Raw genomic sequence first — 17,122 nt, 5'->3', positions numbered from 1 at the left:
GCTCTGTTAAAAATAAATTACACGCAATTCTCTTGCATTTTGTGATGGAACAGTTATTTTACCTCGATATAGAGGAAAATAGAGTAATCAGTAATGGATTTCTTTAGAAATTTTGAAAATGAGGGATCCATTGACATCATCGAGTACCTGATTATTGGTTGTAAACGCAGCGGCGTATCTGTTGTCTGGACTCAGAACTAGATGTTGCATAATTCCCTCCACACCGGGATTTACGTCCCTGGTCATGTCACTGGTACTGAGATCCCAGGTGATAAACCGATTGGATATCGAGACCACATACCGATAATCCGACGTTAGACAAAAGCCAAATACGGCAAATTGATGACCCTCCAGCGAATACTAAAAGGTTTACGAGATCAGAAGAGCGTTTTCGTTTAATCGAGCAAGTTTGTCCAAGTACTTTCAATGGTCCTCCAGGTGTATGCAGGCAATGATAAACTGGAAGCAGGGAGCAATCCTTGACACCGTCGTTATCGCACGCTCGAAGCAGCATTTTCACGTTCACGTTCCCTCCGATTTCTGGCAATAATCGACCTATTAGCTGAGGTGCAAGCATGTCTGGATGAGAACCCAAAATTGCACCGCCTAACCTGAGTGCATCCGCAACCAGCATGAGCTCTCTGAAACAAAAGCAGTACTTGTTGCGATCTATGGATATTATTCAAACACTTCGGTTGGATTCTTCTATTCATTCTGGATCTATTACTGACACATTACCTCACGATGTTCTGATTATCAATGAAACTACACGCGTCTTCGAAATCCGAGAGCACTGATTGCAGTGGACAAGAACTCAGTTTGGCATGAAGCCATTCATAGTTGAACAAAACATTTTCAAACAGGTCGTTGAAACGTCGTGATCTGACTAGATGAAAGGGTAGCTCACCGAACTAGAATTACAGATAAATTAACTGATTTAAGAAAGTATTCGAAGCATTTGCATATACCTTTCTTAAATTATATCTAGTGATCTTTCCATCTTTTGAGTAAAATGCTAGAGGTTGCTCGGGTACTTTTCTGTCTGCCACTCCTTCTTTGTCTGCCAAATTAAACCTGTAAATTTAACTGGAGTGTATCGAAGTTTGAAGCAACATTCCAAGGAAACATTCCAAGAACGTTCCAAAGGAAATAATCATCTACCTATGTCTCTGAATCTCAGTATATTTGAACGGTTTGGGTCGTCCACCTCCCCAGATGCCAAGATAATAATCAGCGATCATGGAATGAAAATACATGGCCATGTTCATATTCTTAAAATATCTTTCCTTAGCCGTGTCTCTGAATTGTCTGTGGTACCAGTTAAGAACACTGACACCATCTGCCTCCCTTTCGCTCAAATAATTAGGCAAATCGTTGCGTATCCTGGTCCAGAGCAAAGGGGGAATTCTCCTTACTGGAGGTAAATGGTACTGGTACACATCATCCAGCACCTTGTCGTCCAACGAAATCAAATCTTCGAGTTCAGACTCTGACAAGCCTGATTTAGCAGCAGTGATGTAAGCCAGTGCATGGAACACCAGGATTTTTCCATGTTGCTTTTCGATTCTTTCGAAAAGCATCATAATACTGTCCATCACAGTGCACGTTAAATGAGTATCCGCTGGCTTTGTATAGCTCCTCCATCTGCAGATTTCTGCGAACACCAGTTTCACAAAGATCGGTAAGGAGCACTTGGATATGGCATTTGCCACAAGACGCCATTGATAATTGTTCAGATCTCTATGGGCTGTTTTCATCCACATCCTGTAACAGCGAATATTTTTTCAAACATTACAGAAATATCTCGAAGACACTTGTCACTACCTTATCACTTCCATGGCAAGATCTTCGCCGAGAGCAACGACTTCGATGAAGTTTTCTTCGGTATCTATCATCCTCCTCAGTAACTGATAATCTCGAGAGATCACGGGATTCGATTCCTCAGCGGCACAGGACAAAATCATCTAAAAATTCCTCGATACCGTCAATTCAATTCCAATTGGTTTGTGATCAGTATCGTACCTTACAATTCACTGGAAGCCTAGTAGGCAGCCATGACAATTTATTCCCTTGTACTCCAGTTAATTGATCCACGCTGTCCAGGAATAATAAAATCGGCTGTTCAGTCGTTGCTAAAGTTAACAAGTATTTGAAGTAAGCAGTCAGGGGTACCAAGTCATCAGGAATCTCATCGAACGGCAACATGAAGTTATAAGAGATCTACGGAGGAAACAAGACCCATTAAGTTCGTCGTTTGATTATTCGTAATGTATTATATTCGACTACTTGCCTGTTGACAAATGGAAATTAACGTAGGTGTCAGTGCACTGCTGTCTGGCGTGGTGCCAAGAAATCGAATTATGTTGATTGGTTTTTTCCCAGTCAGCCACATGCTGCTCGTCAATCCTGCACTCTTTGCTAGCAAAGACGTCTTCCCACATCCGCCCTCTCCGTACAATACCAAAGGCTTGTCGCTGTCACCTAGCATATACTCCTTAATTCTTTCCAAGGTATCTTCTCGTCCATAAAACACCTGGTAATTTTTTAATCTATGTAGTATCTTTGACTCACGAGAATTTCTGATAAATTTACCTTCACCGAGTTGTTACAGGCATGTAAATGTTGCAAAATCTCCGTTATGATCTGTCCCTGTGCCGAACTGTCTTCCTTCCTCATAGCACGATCTACCAACTTCACTATGTTTCGATAGAAATGAGTTATAAAGTGCTGAAGGTACTCGCTGTGAGTCTCTGGATCCAGACCTTCTCGACCGATCCATTCTACCGTGTATCTTTAAAAAGGAAAGCGTAAGGAAAAATTGATTTCAATTTGACGATATAACATGTTCTTTTTCATGAAAAGAAATACCTTTGCAGGTTTGTAGTCTCGATCTTATCTGGAAGTCTTTCATCTCTCAAGTTCGCTAACAGCTTGGAAGCTTCGTTATCTAAGCTTCTATTAGCGATATCCAAGAATAAGCTTGCTTTTCTCAAATTTTGTAGATTGATGTTGTTTATGTATCGTATGTATGCCAGGCAATGATTTTTAGTATTTTTCACATTCAAGATACCATTGATCACTTCCCTTTCAGTGACTTAATAAGAAATACGAATTAACGTGGAGGAATATCGTGAAGGGGCCAGCTTCTTTTACACATACCTGACATGAAATAATTATGCATAGTGTCTTTGTCAAATTTCCCATTGTTGAACAGAGACTGTGCTCCTTTTCGAAACAACTTTTGCATCTTCACCATGGTGTCCCACCAAATGGCCTGGTCCTCTTGCTGCAGCTTTGGTATCCTCTAAATCAAGGGACGATTTACGTATTTTAATGTTGAGATATTTATCTTTTAGATGGCGAGGAAACTCGATTACTTTATTGTTAAAATTTTTCAAAATCGACGATATTGGTTGCAAGATACTGGTTGGTGGAACTGCGTTGCTGTCCTTTTTGTACCATTTATCCAAGAGACCGACATCCATTCCTTGGCCTTCCAGTTCCGTCCTCAGCATCTCTAATTCCGAGCTAAGAACATACGTTGGAATAGGACGATAACCGTACTTCTGACCAAGGAATACCTTAAAAGAATTTTAAAGAACGCTTCATGCTCGACATTCCCAAAGTACAAATTTGTAAAATGAAATTATTCATTTAAATTATTTTGTACCACGAAATTCGGACCCATCGAGAGCCTCTGGCAATTTTCTATCTCCCTCATACATAGTTCTGTGGTCATATGATCGTCGGTGGCCTCGTCTCGTACACCCCATCTCATATCAACCACCTGGAATTGCATCGCTTAAATGGTTGCGTTTCTTTCGTTCGTTCCATTTCCCCCGATTTAAATTTAGAATCTATCAAACCACAATATTCGAGCCGTGGAAAGTTTTATCTGTGCGCGTCAGAATTCGTGCCTGGCACGATAGAAATCAATTCTTTCTTCAAGGTCGACAAATAACGCTTATGTAATGCAGATTTTGGCATCCTTTATCTATACGTATACTGGTGCAACGCGCCACATTTTTCAGATATATAATACATAAATAATAACAAGTAATCGCGATTATCACGATTGTAATTCTTGCTTCAGGCTACAAGTCTTATAATTAATTATTCGAGAATTACCTGGAACTCTAATCCATGCTTCTCTCTGCAATAATCCTTAAGCTTAGGATAACATTGCGCCATTAACGTGTTTCGCTCCATCGTCGTATCTGAATGAAGATAATTCTCGCGTTAAATAAAATGGAGACTTACGATTACATCGCACGATATTTCGACTTACCAGTGAAAGTAGAACTCGTAAATATCCTGACGATTTTCGAGCTAACAGCTGGCAGAGACTTCAAAGATCCCGCGAAGATCGAGTCAATGGTACTTTCGTCCATTTCTTAATCTTTGATATTTCTTTTTCCAATTTTACGACGATTGTTTCTGAACAAATTTCTGTTTTGTCAGGTTGCCAGCAACATTGCAAAGGTACTGAGATCGTTCCCGGTATTTCGTGGCCCTTTATAGACTGTGGATATATATTCCTTCACCCCTAACATCTCCATGTATACTTCACCCCCTAGCCACGTGGTCCAATCAGCATGTCACACTGTACACTGTCTTTCAAATTTGAGTGCATTGTGTTACACGATCACCTGCGATATTATTATCAGTGAAAACGTGCGATTTATTTTGAAACATCAATTAAAGTGGCCGACAGGAAACGTCTAACTGGTTGCCAAGGGTTGTTTGCACCGCTCAAAATGTTCCTCATTGATTTCGGAGGCAGCTATGTAGTCTACGTTCTGCAGCTCGGAATTCCTTATTATGCGTTATTTATTATTAAAAATCATTTTCGATCTCATCGATCGATGAGGACAGTGATTCCGAATGGAAAAAGGAACGTTCAAGTTGCATTTTTGCGTAGGTTTTCTAATGGACCAGACTTAGCAGAAGTTGAACTTTTTGATTGAAGAATCAAAATGGCACCACCGGATCCAGTGACACAAATGAACACGTACAGATCGTACGTGACCATGCTGGCCGATCCAGTTTCAAAAGACGAATTGAAACTGAAGGCCGCTCAAGAATTGTCGGAAAATTTTGAGGTACCGCTCGACGATCAAATTGCATTTCTTTCGATTCTAAGAGTCGATTATCTTGGGCATGTTGAATAATTACAGGTCATCATGTGTTCCTCTCAATATCCGGCATTTCTTGACCATATGATGAAAATTTTTCTAAAGATACTTCAAGAGGGGGAACCACACTTTATATCGGAGTACAACATTCAGCAAGTGAGGAAGTTGATATTAGAAATGATACACAGATTACCTAGTAACGATTACCTGCGTCCGTATGTGAAGCAAATCTTGAGTCTGATGTCGAAATTATTAGAGACCGATAACGAGGAGAATGTTTTGGTCTGCCTGAGGATCATTATCGAGCTGCATAAGCAATACAAACCGACCTTTAATCCGGAAGTAAGTAGTCTAGTTCGAAATGTCTCTGACATTCTCATGAAATGTTTAACCCTCTGTCGTTCCGTCTATAGATACAATATTTTTTGCAATTCGTTAAATCGGTGTATAGCGAGTTACCAAAGAACCTACCAAAAATATTCGAGCCTCGGCCACCCCTCAGAGTGAAGGATTTGTCGGAAATAAATATAGAGGCACTTTTAAAAGAGACATTCACGATCACGGCTATACAGAGCGAGAAGAAAGCAGCAGATGGCACTGTCGTTACGGTAAGTATCCATAAAACTTTTCACTGCTCGTTAAAACGAAGTAGAATAATCCTGACGTTGAACCTGTTCTTTCAGTATAATCTGATTCCCAAGGCAGTATTGTCACTCAAAGTACTGCAAGAATTACCTATCATAGTTGTGCTTATGAATCAGCTGTATAAGCAAAACGTGCACCAGGATGTCTCTGATTTCATCCCCCTAGTGATAACAACTATAACTTTGCAACCGAGTCCTCAGCATCGAGCATCCCCTGGATTCAATAAAGAGGTCTTCGTCGATTTCATGGGTGCACAGATCAAAACACTATCATTTTTGGCGTACGTTATCAGGGTCTATCAAGATGTCGTGTCTCAGCACAGTTCGATATTGGTGAAAGGAATCCTAGGTTTGTTCACACTGTGCCCCATGGAAGTGGCACACCTACGAAAAGAGCTAGTAATCGCGTCGAGGCACATATTGGCTACGGATCTTCGAAATAAATTTATACCACATATGGAGTGCTTTTTCGATGAAGATATATTTATTGGACGAGGCTGGACCACTCATGAATCCCTCAGACCGCTGGCATACTCGACACTCGCGGATCTAGTTCACCATGTTAGATTGTTGTTACCATTGAGCGATGTATCTAGAGCTGTGCATCTTTATAGTAAGAATTTGTTGGATCAGAGTCTTCCAACAGCTGTCCAGATGGTTTCTTGTAAATTGTTGATGAACCTAGTGGACACTGTGAGGCAAAGATCCGACGCTGAGAACAGTACTCAGGGTAGGGAACTGTTGATGCGAATTCTCTTGGTATTTGTCTTAAAATTCAAAACGATAGCGAAGATCTATATACCAATTCTGCGTAACAAGGCTAAGCAGATGACGCCTCCTGGCTTGGACATCAAGACGGAAGACGTGAAACCGGTTGTCCCGGATCTAACCGAGGAGAAGGAAACAGGGAAGTCGAAATTCGGATTTCCTTCTTCCCAAGCTATGAGCTACAACGTTGCCGATTATAGAAACTTGGTGAAAAGTCTGGTACACGGTGCGAAAGCTATCACAGCGAATTGTATCAATAGTAAAACGGGTGAAGTGACGCAGGCTAATCAGTTCCAGACGAAAGAGACTCTTGTGTATATTAAATTGGTAAAGTGGGCATTGCCAGCGTTGGATATTTATACGATAGGTCCTCCTACGATTGGGGCTGTCGCGCAACAGGGTAGGCCAGCCCAGTCTCAAACGATACGAACTAGAGAAGAGAAAGAAGTGCTAGAACTTTTTGGAAACGTTTTTACTCAGATGAATCCGCAGACATTCCAGGAAATATTCTCGACCTCCATCGACTATATGGTTGAGAGGATCTTCAAGAATTGTGCGTTACAAATCATCGGAAGTGCCTTCCTATCTAGTCCCACGATATCGTCCACATTTGCAACGATATTAGTCGAATATTTATTAGAGAGAATGGGTGACATGGGATCCAACGTGGAAAGAAGCAATTTGTACTTAAGACTTTTTAAATTAGTTTTCGGCAGTGTGTCGCTTTTCCCCGCTGAAAATGAACACATGCTGAGGCCACATTTAAACCAAATCGTCAATCGAGCTATAGAATTAGCCATGTCAGCGAAAGAACCCTATAACTATTTTCTTTTATTGAGAGCTCTTTTCAGATCTATCGGCGGTGGTTCTCATGATCTCTTGTATCAAGAATTCTTACCCTTACTTCCGAATATGTTGGAAGGCTTGAATAGACTGCAGTCTGGTTTACACAGACAACATATGAAAGACCTGTTCGTTGAACTATGCCTGACAGTTCCTGTGAGACTCAGCTCGCTTCTACCTTATTTACCGATGCTAATGGACCCACTGGTTTCAGCTTTAAACGGAAGTTACTGCTTGGTTAGTCAAGGATTACGAACCCTCGAGTTATGTGTAGACAATCTTCAGCCTGATTTCCTGTATGAACACATACAACCTGTACGAGCTGACTTAATGCAAGCACTTTGGCGGACTTTGCATAATCCCACTGATCAAGCCCACGTAGCATTTCGAGTTTTGGGCAAATTCGGCGGTGGCAATCGGAAGATGATGATCGAACCACAAAAATTGGAATATAACGATCGGGAAACGAATTCACCAGCTATCGTCGTCTATTTTCAGGAACCTACGAAACCAATCGATTTTCCCGTAGAGAAAGTAATCGAGACCGCATTCAATGCCTTAAAGTCTAATAGTACTGACTCATTTTATCGTAGACAATGTTGGGAAGTGATTAGTTGCTATTTAGCTGCGTCACTACGATTGGACGACACCAATGCTATTTTACATAAATTATTTATGCATCCTAGTTTCAAAGAGGGTAAAATTTCCCATCAACGAGGACCTCATTATCAGTGTCCAGACACTGTTGCTAGAAACGTTCAACAAACTGCTTTGACCGGTTTGTTCGTTGCCGCAGAGATCAAAGAATTGAGGCATTCTGTATTAGGCACTGTGGTGTCGATAGTGAGGCATTACACTATGGTGGCCATAGCGCAACAAGCTGGTCCATTTTGTTTAACTGGGAGACAGATTCGTATGCAAGGACAAGATCCTCTCGTGTTAATTGATGCTCTGGCTGTTATAATGGGACACGAAGAGAAAGAATTATACAAATCCGGACATCTAGCCTTAGTTCTAATTCTTGAAACTGCAACCAACATTCTTGGCTCAAAGGAACGAGCATGTCAGTTACCTCTAATGGAATACTTGGCAGAGAAGATGTGTTCCCTATGCTACGAACGTGCCTGGTACGCGAAATTAGGCGGCTGCATCGCTATTAAGTTTTTGTTTGAGAGAATGGCGACTAAGTGGGTGCTCAATCATCTGTTTGTGTTTCTGAAGGCTCTAATGTTTGTCATGATGGATCTGACCGAAGAAGTATCGAACGGTGCTATAGATATGGCCAAGGCAAACTTGGAGAAAATGCTGAGAGTTTGTGTGAATCCTGGCATTCAGGACGGGAATACGGAATTGATAGAGGCACAGAACAAAAGTCTGTACGAAGTTACTCATGAATTAGTAAGGCAAGTGACTTCGCCACACACTCTTGTACGAGAACAGGCTATGTCTTCGTTACGATTGCTCGCTGAAATACAGAACAAAACGGTCACTGAAGTAATGGAACCGCATAAGGAGGTCCTGGCAGACATGATCCCACCCAAGAAACATTTGCTTAGACATCAACCGGCGAATGCTCAGATCGGTTTGATAGATGGAAACACGTTTTGTACCACGTTGAATCCACGTCTCTTCACAATCGATTTAACAGAACACGATGTGTTCTTTCAGGAACTTTTAGCACTCAGCGAGGCAGAGGATGCCAATCTCAATAAACTACCTTGCTACAAATCCGTCTCGAACCTCATACCTCTCAGGAAATCGGCTCTGAGAGCTTTAGCTGCCTGTCATTACATCGTGGCCTGTCGTGAAAGGATTTTTGGTGTTTTGTACAAAGCTTTGGAGAAACCGAACGCAGAGTTACAAGAAGCAGCCTTTGAATGCATGCAGAAGTTTATAGCTGGTTTCCAAATTGACATGCAATCCGTCCACGCCATTATGCGTTTTCCTGCTGCCACTCCGATATTCATCGACATTCTATGTAGACTCGTTTTGCAAACAGAGAAATCACTAATGGTGGAAGTGTCCAGTCCATTCCGTATTCCTTTGATGAAGTTCTTACTGCGATACCCCACGGAAACGTTGAATTTATTTTTACACGATAACAACATCAAGGATCAACAATGGAGCAGATACTTGGAGTTTCTCATTAAACAGAAAGATGGAAAGCCATTTCGTGATGTATTGCAGGGTAGCACAACGAGATTAATAACCATGCTACTCGCACATTCTCAGACTAGTTCGAACCTAAGCCATAACGAAAAGAGCGAACTTCAGCATCAAGCTATCAAAATTATTGCTATCCTGATTAAATTCGACGAGCAATGGCTCTCAACACAGAGTCAATTGGTAGGTGCGTTAAAACAGATTTGGTGCAACGACGATTATCAAGCTTTGCACAAGAAAGTGGAAAGCGTAGAGTATTGTCACTGGAAAGAACCCAAACTTATCGTGAAAATCTTATTACACTATTTCCGCCATCATCCAAACGACATTGATTTATTATTTCAATTATTGAGAGCAACTTGCGACAGATTTATTCCTGATTTTCAATTCTTACGAGACTTCTTGGAACACACTGTGGCACAAGAATATACAGTCGAATGGAAACGAAGCGCTTTCTTCAGATTCGTCGATCATTTCCCAACGAATAATTTATCTCAGGAATTAAAAGCCAATGTGTTGCAATTAATTATAATTCCTTGCTTTGCCGTAAGTTTCGAACGAGGTGAGGGCACGAAATTAATCGGAGGAGCGCCCATGCCTTATCAAGACAATCCAGAAAACGTCGTTTCTGTATTCATCAGCAAAATCATTGATCCGGACAATCCATTTGGTTCTGCGGATTGTGTTCGTATCTCGTTACTGCAATTTTCTTGTCTTTTAGTGGAACAGGCTTCTCAACATATCCACGATGTCAGTAATAAAAGACAAGGTAATAAATTGAGAAGACTGATGACTTTTGCGTGGCCCTGTCTTTTAGGCAAAAACTGCGTTGATCCTACGACAAGGTACCATGGTCACTTGCTACTCAGTCACATAATCGCCAAGTTCGCCATACATAAAAGGATAGTTCTACAAGTTTTTCACAGTCTTCTGAAAGCTCATGCATTAGACGCGAGAAACGTGGTGAGACAAGCGTTGGAAATTCTAACTCCTGCTATGCCTGTCAGAATGGAAGATGGTAACACGATGCTGACACACTGGACTAAGAAGATCATCGTGGAAGAGGGACATTCTATGCAACAATTGTTCCATATTCTTCAGCTGGTAGTCAGGCACTATAAAGTATACTATCCCGTTAGACATCACCTGGTTCAGCATATAGTGAACTCGATTCAGAGACTAGGGTTCAGTCCAACTGCCACCATAGAACACAGAAGATTAGCTGTTGAGCTAGCAGAAGTGATCATCAAATGGGAATTACACAGAATCAAAGACGAAGTAGAAAGCAACGAATCTGGTGGTAACAAAACAATCATGGGATCCATAAAAAGACCTATGAACGAAGATCCAACTGGAACCAAACGTATGACCACACAAGCAGCAACGGGAAGTGCCACAGTTCCAGTTATCTTGCCCAGAATGGAACCAGGATCCACGAAACCCATCGAAAGGGCTCACGCTGATGCAATTTTGAATTTCCTGCTTCGTTTGGCTTGTCAGGTGAACGATGTTACCACGATTCATGGCAACCCAGGTGAACAACTTTCTAGACGTTGCGTGGCTTTGTTGAAAATGGCATTGAAACCCGACGTCTGGCCACAATCGTGTGATCTCAAGTTGGCCTGGCTAGATAAAGTTCTGGCTAGCGTAGACAGTGCTCAACCTAATTATGGTAATATCTCCACAGCTTTAGAGGTCCTGACATTTCTTTTGGGTGTCATGAAAAGGGAGCAGATTTTGGCAAGTTTTAAGCCTTTGCAACGAGGCATAGGTACCTGTATAGCAAGTAGCAATACCAAAGTTATTCGTTTGGTTCACGGATTATTATCTCGTTTGATGACCATATTCCCGGCAGAGCCAACTTCCTCGACAGTTGCTTCTAAGTACGAGGAATTGGACACTTTGTACACTACTGTTGGTAAATTTATCGTGGATGGCTTGGCGACATACGAGAAGAACACTACAGCTACTCCAAGCACGTTATTTGGCACGTTGATGATGTTGAAGGCAGCCTGTACAAATAATCCGAGTTACATCGATCGGCTTATAACACCTTTCATGAGAGTTCTTCACAGAATGGCCAAGGACCACTTGCATTCGGCTCAAGCAGAGGCCAATCCAGTTGGTAGCGAATTGTTAATCTTAAGTTTAGATCTGGTGAAGAATCGCGTAGTTGTGATGGGCGTGGAAATGAGGAAGACATTCATAGGCTCGATTCTAGTCGGATTAATCGAGAAAACGCAAGATATAAAGGTGATGAAGGCGATCACAAAGATGCTCGAGGAGTGGATGAAAAGTAAGAACCCTATCGCGATAAACCAAGCGCCTAGCTTACGAGAAAAGTCGATTCTTCTTGTAAAAATGATGCAGTATGTGGAGAAACGTTTTCCCGACGATTTAGAATTGAACAGGCAATTTTTAGAGCTGGTTAATTACATCTATAGAGACGAAACCTTGAAGTCGTCAGAATTGACATCGAAGCTAGAACCTGCATTTCTATCTGGCTTAAGATGCATTCAGCCCCAGATACGAGCAAAATTCTTCGAAGTGTTCGATGGATCCATGAGGAGACGACTTCACGACAGGCTTCTTTACATTATTTGCAGCCAAAGTTGGGACGCGATAGGCCCTCACTATTGGATCAAGCAATGCATCGAATTACTCCTCGTCACTGCTAATTCTACTACTCAGATACAGATGTCCAATCAGGATACTTTGTTACCAAGTATAACGTCTGTGATAAATATGGCGGACAGCGAGGAGCACAAGAACTTTATAATATATAGCTCCATAAAAGAAGAGCCTCAGGACATTTCGGAAACAGCTGATGTAAAAGACGAGATTCTAGATATGGACTTGTCCAACATAGATTCAACCACTGTCCCAGAAGAAATCATCACTACTGGGAAGGCAACCTTAACGCAGTTAATCGCCAAACAAGGAGAATTTATAGAGTATGCTAAGAAGATCAGAACGGAACAATTGTTATTGGCTACAGCTCAGCTTTGTCATATGGATACGAATTTAGCAGAGCGCGTTTGGCTAGATACTTTCCCAAGAATCTGGAGCATTCTGGATGAGCATCAGCATAACACCTTGATAGCTGAAGTAGTGCCATTTATTTGTAGTGGTACTCACGTAATTCAGAAAGATTGTCACCCCAGTGCTATAGCTACGTTTGTCGAGGCAATTTCACATTGTAATCCTCCAGTACCTATGAGACCTGCACTGATGAAGTACCTGGGTAGATCACATAATCTTTGGCATAGGATGACCCTAAGTTTAGAGCAAATGGCATTTGACAATGGAAACAATCAGTTCAAGATTAAAAGAGAGTCAGACTGCTACGATTTTGAACCTGACAATAGTCCTCATGCTGAGATTCTGGATTCACTATCTGATATGTATTCTTTGTTATGTGAAGAAGATATGTGGTCAGGTCTCTGGCAGAAACATGCCCATTATAAAGAAACTTTGCAAGCCACTGCACTAGAACAACAAGGGTTTTTTGAGCAAGCTCAAGGAGCTTATGATGTAGCAATGACAAAATTCAAACAGGACTATGTATCAACACCAGCTCCTTTTAAAATACAACGAGAAGCGATGCTCTGGGAACAGCATTGGATAAGGTGTGCAAAGGAGCTGAATCAATGGGACTTGTTATTAGATTATGGTAGTAAAAAAGCAGAGAAAAATCCTTTCTTAATCTTGGAAAGCTCTTGGCGTATTCCTAATTGGACAATGATGAAGGAAGCTCTTGCTCAAGTGGAGCACAATTGTCCAAAGGAAATGGCTTGGAAGGTAAATCACATTTTCTTCAATCATTTGAGTAAGTTGGGCGAAATATGATTAATTTCTCCAAAAATTGAATTTTCACAGGTGAATTTGTATCGTGGTTTCTTGGCCATATGTAACAGCGAGGATCAACACCTAAACGCAGTAGAACGATACGTAGAACTGGCTTCCGGTTTATGCATGCGTGAATGGCGTAGACTACCTCATATCGTAAGCCACGTACATTTGCCATTACTCCAAGCTGCTCAACAAATTATGGAACTTCAAGAGGCAATGCAGATTCACCAAGGATTGTTACACGGAAGAAGCACATCATTGCACGATATGAAAGCCATAGTGAAGACTTGGAGGAATCGATTGCCCGTGATAGCTGATGACTTGAGTCACTGGTCAGACATCTTCACCTGGCGTCAACACCATTACACATTTATCTCAAGCCATTACGACTCGCAACAAGATCAAACGACCAATCACTCGATGCTCGGTGTTCACGCTTCCGTCCAAGCAATCATTCACTTTGGCAAAATAGCCAGGAAGCATAATCTCTGCGGCGTGTGTCTGGATTCTTTGTCGAGGATCTACACAATACCTAGCGTCCCTATCGTTGACTGTTTCCAGAAAATTAGGCAGCAAGTAAAGTGTTACTTACAGATGGCGTCAGTTAGCGGGAAGAATGAGCTGCAAGAAGGTTTAGAGGTGATCGAATCGACGAACTTGCGATACTTCACTAAGGAAATGACCGCAGAATTCTACGCTTTAAAAGGAATGTTGTTATCACAGATAGGTAGATCCGACGACGCGAATAAAGCCTTCTCAGCCGCTGTTCAATTGCACGATACATTAGTGAAAGCTTGGGCTTTATGGGGTGATTATTTGGAGCACATCTTCACCCGTGACGCGCGTCAGATTTCCATTGGAATCTCTGCAATCACTTGCTTCCTTCACGCCTGTAGGCATCAAAATGAATCAAAGTCTAGAAAATATTTGGCAAAGGTTCTATGGTTGCTCACTTATGATGATGATAAATCCTCTCTGATGGAAGCTGTAGACAAATACGCTGTAGGAGTTCCTCCTATTCAGTGGCTACCCTGGATACCTCAGTTGCTGATGTGCTTGGTCAGACACGAAGGAAATGTCATTCTAAATCTACTAAGTCAAGTTGGAAGAATGTTCCCACAAGCTGTATATTTCTCCATCAGAACTTTATATCTCACACTAAAGATCGAACAACGTGAAAGGTATAAGAGCGCAGAGTTAGCTGCTGGAAAAAATCAAGAAGGTGTGGAAGGTCGTGGAGCTGCGGGGAACGTACAGCAACAAGGTGTATCTGAAACGGGACCAATTCGAGCTACACCGCCTATGTGGAGGTGCTCGAAGATCATGCATATGCAAAGAGATATTCATCCTACTATTTTGTCTAGCTTAGAAGGCATTGTAGACCAAGTTAGTTACATTGTATAAATTATTCCGTTCTTGTATGTTCACAAATAGTTGATTGGCATAGCCTTAATTAAATTTTGATTTTTCAGATGGTCTGGTTTCGAGAAACTTGGTACGAAGAAGTTCTGAGGCAATTAAGACAAGGTCTTGCTAAGTGTTATGCGATAGCATTTGAAAATCGTGGCGCTGTGAGTGAGGCAACCATAACACCACACACGTTGAACTTCGTGAAAAAACTAGTCTCAACTTTTGGCATAGGAATTGGTAAGTTTCGGCACCAAGTTTATACAAATATCTAATTATTAGAATCTGTTAAAGAAGGATTTTTTAAATCCCAGAAAATATATCCTCCTCTCAAAATGTGAACAACACGTTCGGCTCGGCGGCTTCAGAGTCTCTAGCACGTAGAGCTCAGGCTACCGTCCAAGATCCCGTTTTCCAGAAGATGAAAGGTCAATTCAAAAGCGACTTCGACTTCACTGTACCTGGGGCGAGATTACTTCACAACCTAATCAGCAAGCTGAAAAAGTGGATCAAGATTTTGGAAGGAAAGACAAAGCAATTACCAAAGTAAGTAATTGCACGATTGCATGTAATTGTATAACAAAGTGAATATAAATCACTAATTAAAGTAATATCGAGCAGGTCCTTTTTAATCGAAGAGAAGTGTCGATTTCTTAGCAACTTCAGTCTGAAAACTGCCGAAGTGGAACTTCCAGGCGAATTCCTATTACCCAAACACTCTCACTACTATGTGAGGATAGCCAGATTCATGCCAAGGGTTGAAGTTGTCCAACGACATAATACAGCAGCAAGAAGATTACGTATTCGTGGACATAATGGACGTTTATACCCTTACTTGGTCGTCAACGATGCCGGTTTGGGCGATGCGAGACGTGAGGAACGCGTTTTACAGTTGCTGCGGATGTTGAATCACTATCTGGCTAAACAAAAAGAAACCTCGAGAAGATTTTTACATTTCACTGTTCCTCGCGTGGTCGCAGTTTCGCCACAAATGCGTCTAGTCGAGGATAATCCTGCATCTGTCTCTTTGCTAGACATTTACAAACAAGGCTGTGCGAAATTAGGTATAGAACATGATGCACCTATAGCTAGGTATTACGATAGGTTGGCGACGGTACAAGCTAGAGGTGCACAAGCAAGTCACCAGGTTTTAAGAGACATATTGAAAGAGGTACAAACAACGATGGTTGCTAAAACCATGCTTAGAGATTGGGCAGTAAAAACGTTTCCTGGTGCAACAGACTATTGGACTTTCAGAAAGATGGTAATATTATTTATGCTAACCAATAGAAATTTAATTTTGTTATATTATTCTATGTATAAATACCTCTATTTTCTTTTGCATTTTACAGTTTACTCTACAACTATCTTTGACCTGTTTCGCGGAGTACGTGCTTCATCTAACAAGGTTGAACCCGGATATGATGTATGTGCATCAGGATTCGGGTCTAATCAACATTGCTTACTTTAAGTTTGACGTTGATGACACATCCGGCGAGTTGGATGCCAATAGACCAGTTCCCTTCCGGCTGACACCAAATATTCTGGAATTCCTTACGAGTACAGGTACGTGTAATCTACATAACGTTACTATATTTATGAATATTATAAAGTACTTGAAAAATCATCCTTCGTATGTAGGTGTCTCTGGACCATTAACTGCAAGTGCCATTGCTACAGCTCGTTGTTTAGTACAACCATCTTTTAAAGTGCATACAATTCTTCGTGCAATTTTACGAGATGAAGTAATTGCAGATCATAATAAAAAACAAGAAGATGCTGAAAATTCATCGCAAACTCCAACAGATATGAAAGGTGAGCTTTTAATAACAATGGTCACTCGAGCAGTTAATGCAATCGTGGGAAGGCTGAATTCCTTAGCCAATTTTGATGGAACTGATAGTAAAGTCAGCACTCTCGTTGCTGCAGCTAACAGTCACGATAATCTGTGCAGAATGGATCCGTCTTGGCATCCATGGTTGTAAACATGTTTTCTTAGAATCTACTTGTGCTTCCAATGTGAACAAATATAGAGAAATTGATGGATGTAGATGATTCTCATACTTTGTGCAAAATATATATTATTGTTTCTATTAATTTAGATTTCAATTATGAGAAGCAGCTACAGTCATTAATATTCTCTATATTTTGGACTTCTATATTTGTATGATTTTCTTTTTAACTTCACTTACTTCATTTTTATGTAATTTTGGTCTGAAGGGATACTATAAATCGTGTAAATATTATGCAGAAACATAAGACATTATTTGCAAAATGTATGTTTGAGATCCAATCAGAATGATTTGATCG

General features: G+C 41.1%; 2 protein-coding genes across 2 annotated transcripts in view; one reads left to right on the top strand and one right to left on the bottom strand.

The window, feature by feature from the left end:
* The window catches only part of LOC108551113 (NACHT and WD repeat domain-containing protein 2), an 8,623-nt gene extending 4,232 nt beyond the window's left edge, over positions 1-4,391 (bottom strand). Inside the window, exons 1-15 of the mRNA XM_017905142.1 lie at positions 4,289-4,391; positions 4,129-4,217; positions 3,671-3,787; positions 3,378-3,581; positions 3,160-3,304; positions 2,869-3,094; positions 2,593-2,791; positions 2,291-2,533; positions 2,023-2,220; positions 1,825-1,964; positions 1,162-1,764; positions 969-1,074; positions 739-911; positions 422-641; positions 147-360 (exon numbers count right to left, since the gene is read on the bottom strand). Of these exons, the coding sequence (XP_017760631.1) occupies positions 147-360; positions 422-641; positions 739-911; positions 969-1,074; positions 1,162-1,764; positions 1,825-1,964; positions 2,023-2,220; positions 2,291-2,533; positions 2,593-2,791; positions 2,869-3,094; positions 3,160-3,304; positions 3,378-3,581; positions 3,671-3,787; positions 4,129-4,217; positions 4,289-4,391 (2,980 nt within the window). The remainder of the gene's footprint in view (positions 1-146; positions 361-421; positions 642-738; positions 912-968; positions 1,075-1,161; positions 1,765-1,824; positions 1,965-2,022; positions 2,221-2,290; positions 2,534-2,592; positions 2,792-2,868; positions 3,095-3,159; positions 3,305-3,377; positions 3,582-3,670; positions 3,788-4,128; positions 4,218-4,288) is intronic.
* Positions 1-16,797, top strand: part of Nipped-A (Transcription-associated protein Nipped-A) — a 19,908-nt gene extending 3,111 nt beyond the window's left edge. Inside the window, exons 2-11 of the mRNA XM_017905143.1 lie at positions 4,922-5,102; positions 5,178-5,477; positions 5,549-5,737; positions 5,819-13,354; positions 13,433-14,791; positions 14,878-15,052; positions 15,127-15,358; positions 15,434-16,076; positions 16,165-16,378; positions 16,454-16,797. Coding sequence (XP_017760632.1) covers positions 4,977-5,102; positions 5,178-5,477; positions 5,549-5,737; positions 5,819-13,354; positions 13,433-14,791; positions 14,878-15,052; positions 15,127-15,358; positions 15,434-16,076; positions 16,165-16,378; positions 16,454-16,797 — 11,118 coding nt within the window. The 5' untranslated portion in view covers positions 4,922-4,976. The remainder of the gene's footprint in view (positions 1-4,921; positions 5,103-5,177; positions 5,478-5,548; positions 5,738-5,818; positions 13,355-13,432; positions 14,792-14,877; positions 15,053-15,126; positions 15,359-15,433; positions 16,077-16,164; positions 16,379-16,453) is intronic.
* Positions 16,798-17,122: the final 325 nt, after the last annotated feature.

Source organism: Eufriesea mexicana, unplaced genomic scaffold (genome assembly GCF_001483705.2).
Source record: "Eufriesea mexicana isolate 0111107269 unplaced genomic scaffold, ASM148370v2 scaffold3653, whole genome shotgun sequence".
Taxonomy (NCBI): domain Eukaryota; kingdom Metazoa; phylum Arthropoda; class Insecta; order Hymenoptera; family Apidae; genus Eufriesea; species Eufriesea mexicana.
The sequence above is the reverse complement of the archived record's forward strand: the minus strand, read 5'-3'. Positions and strand labels throughout refer to the sequence as shown.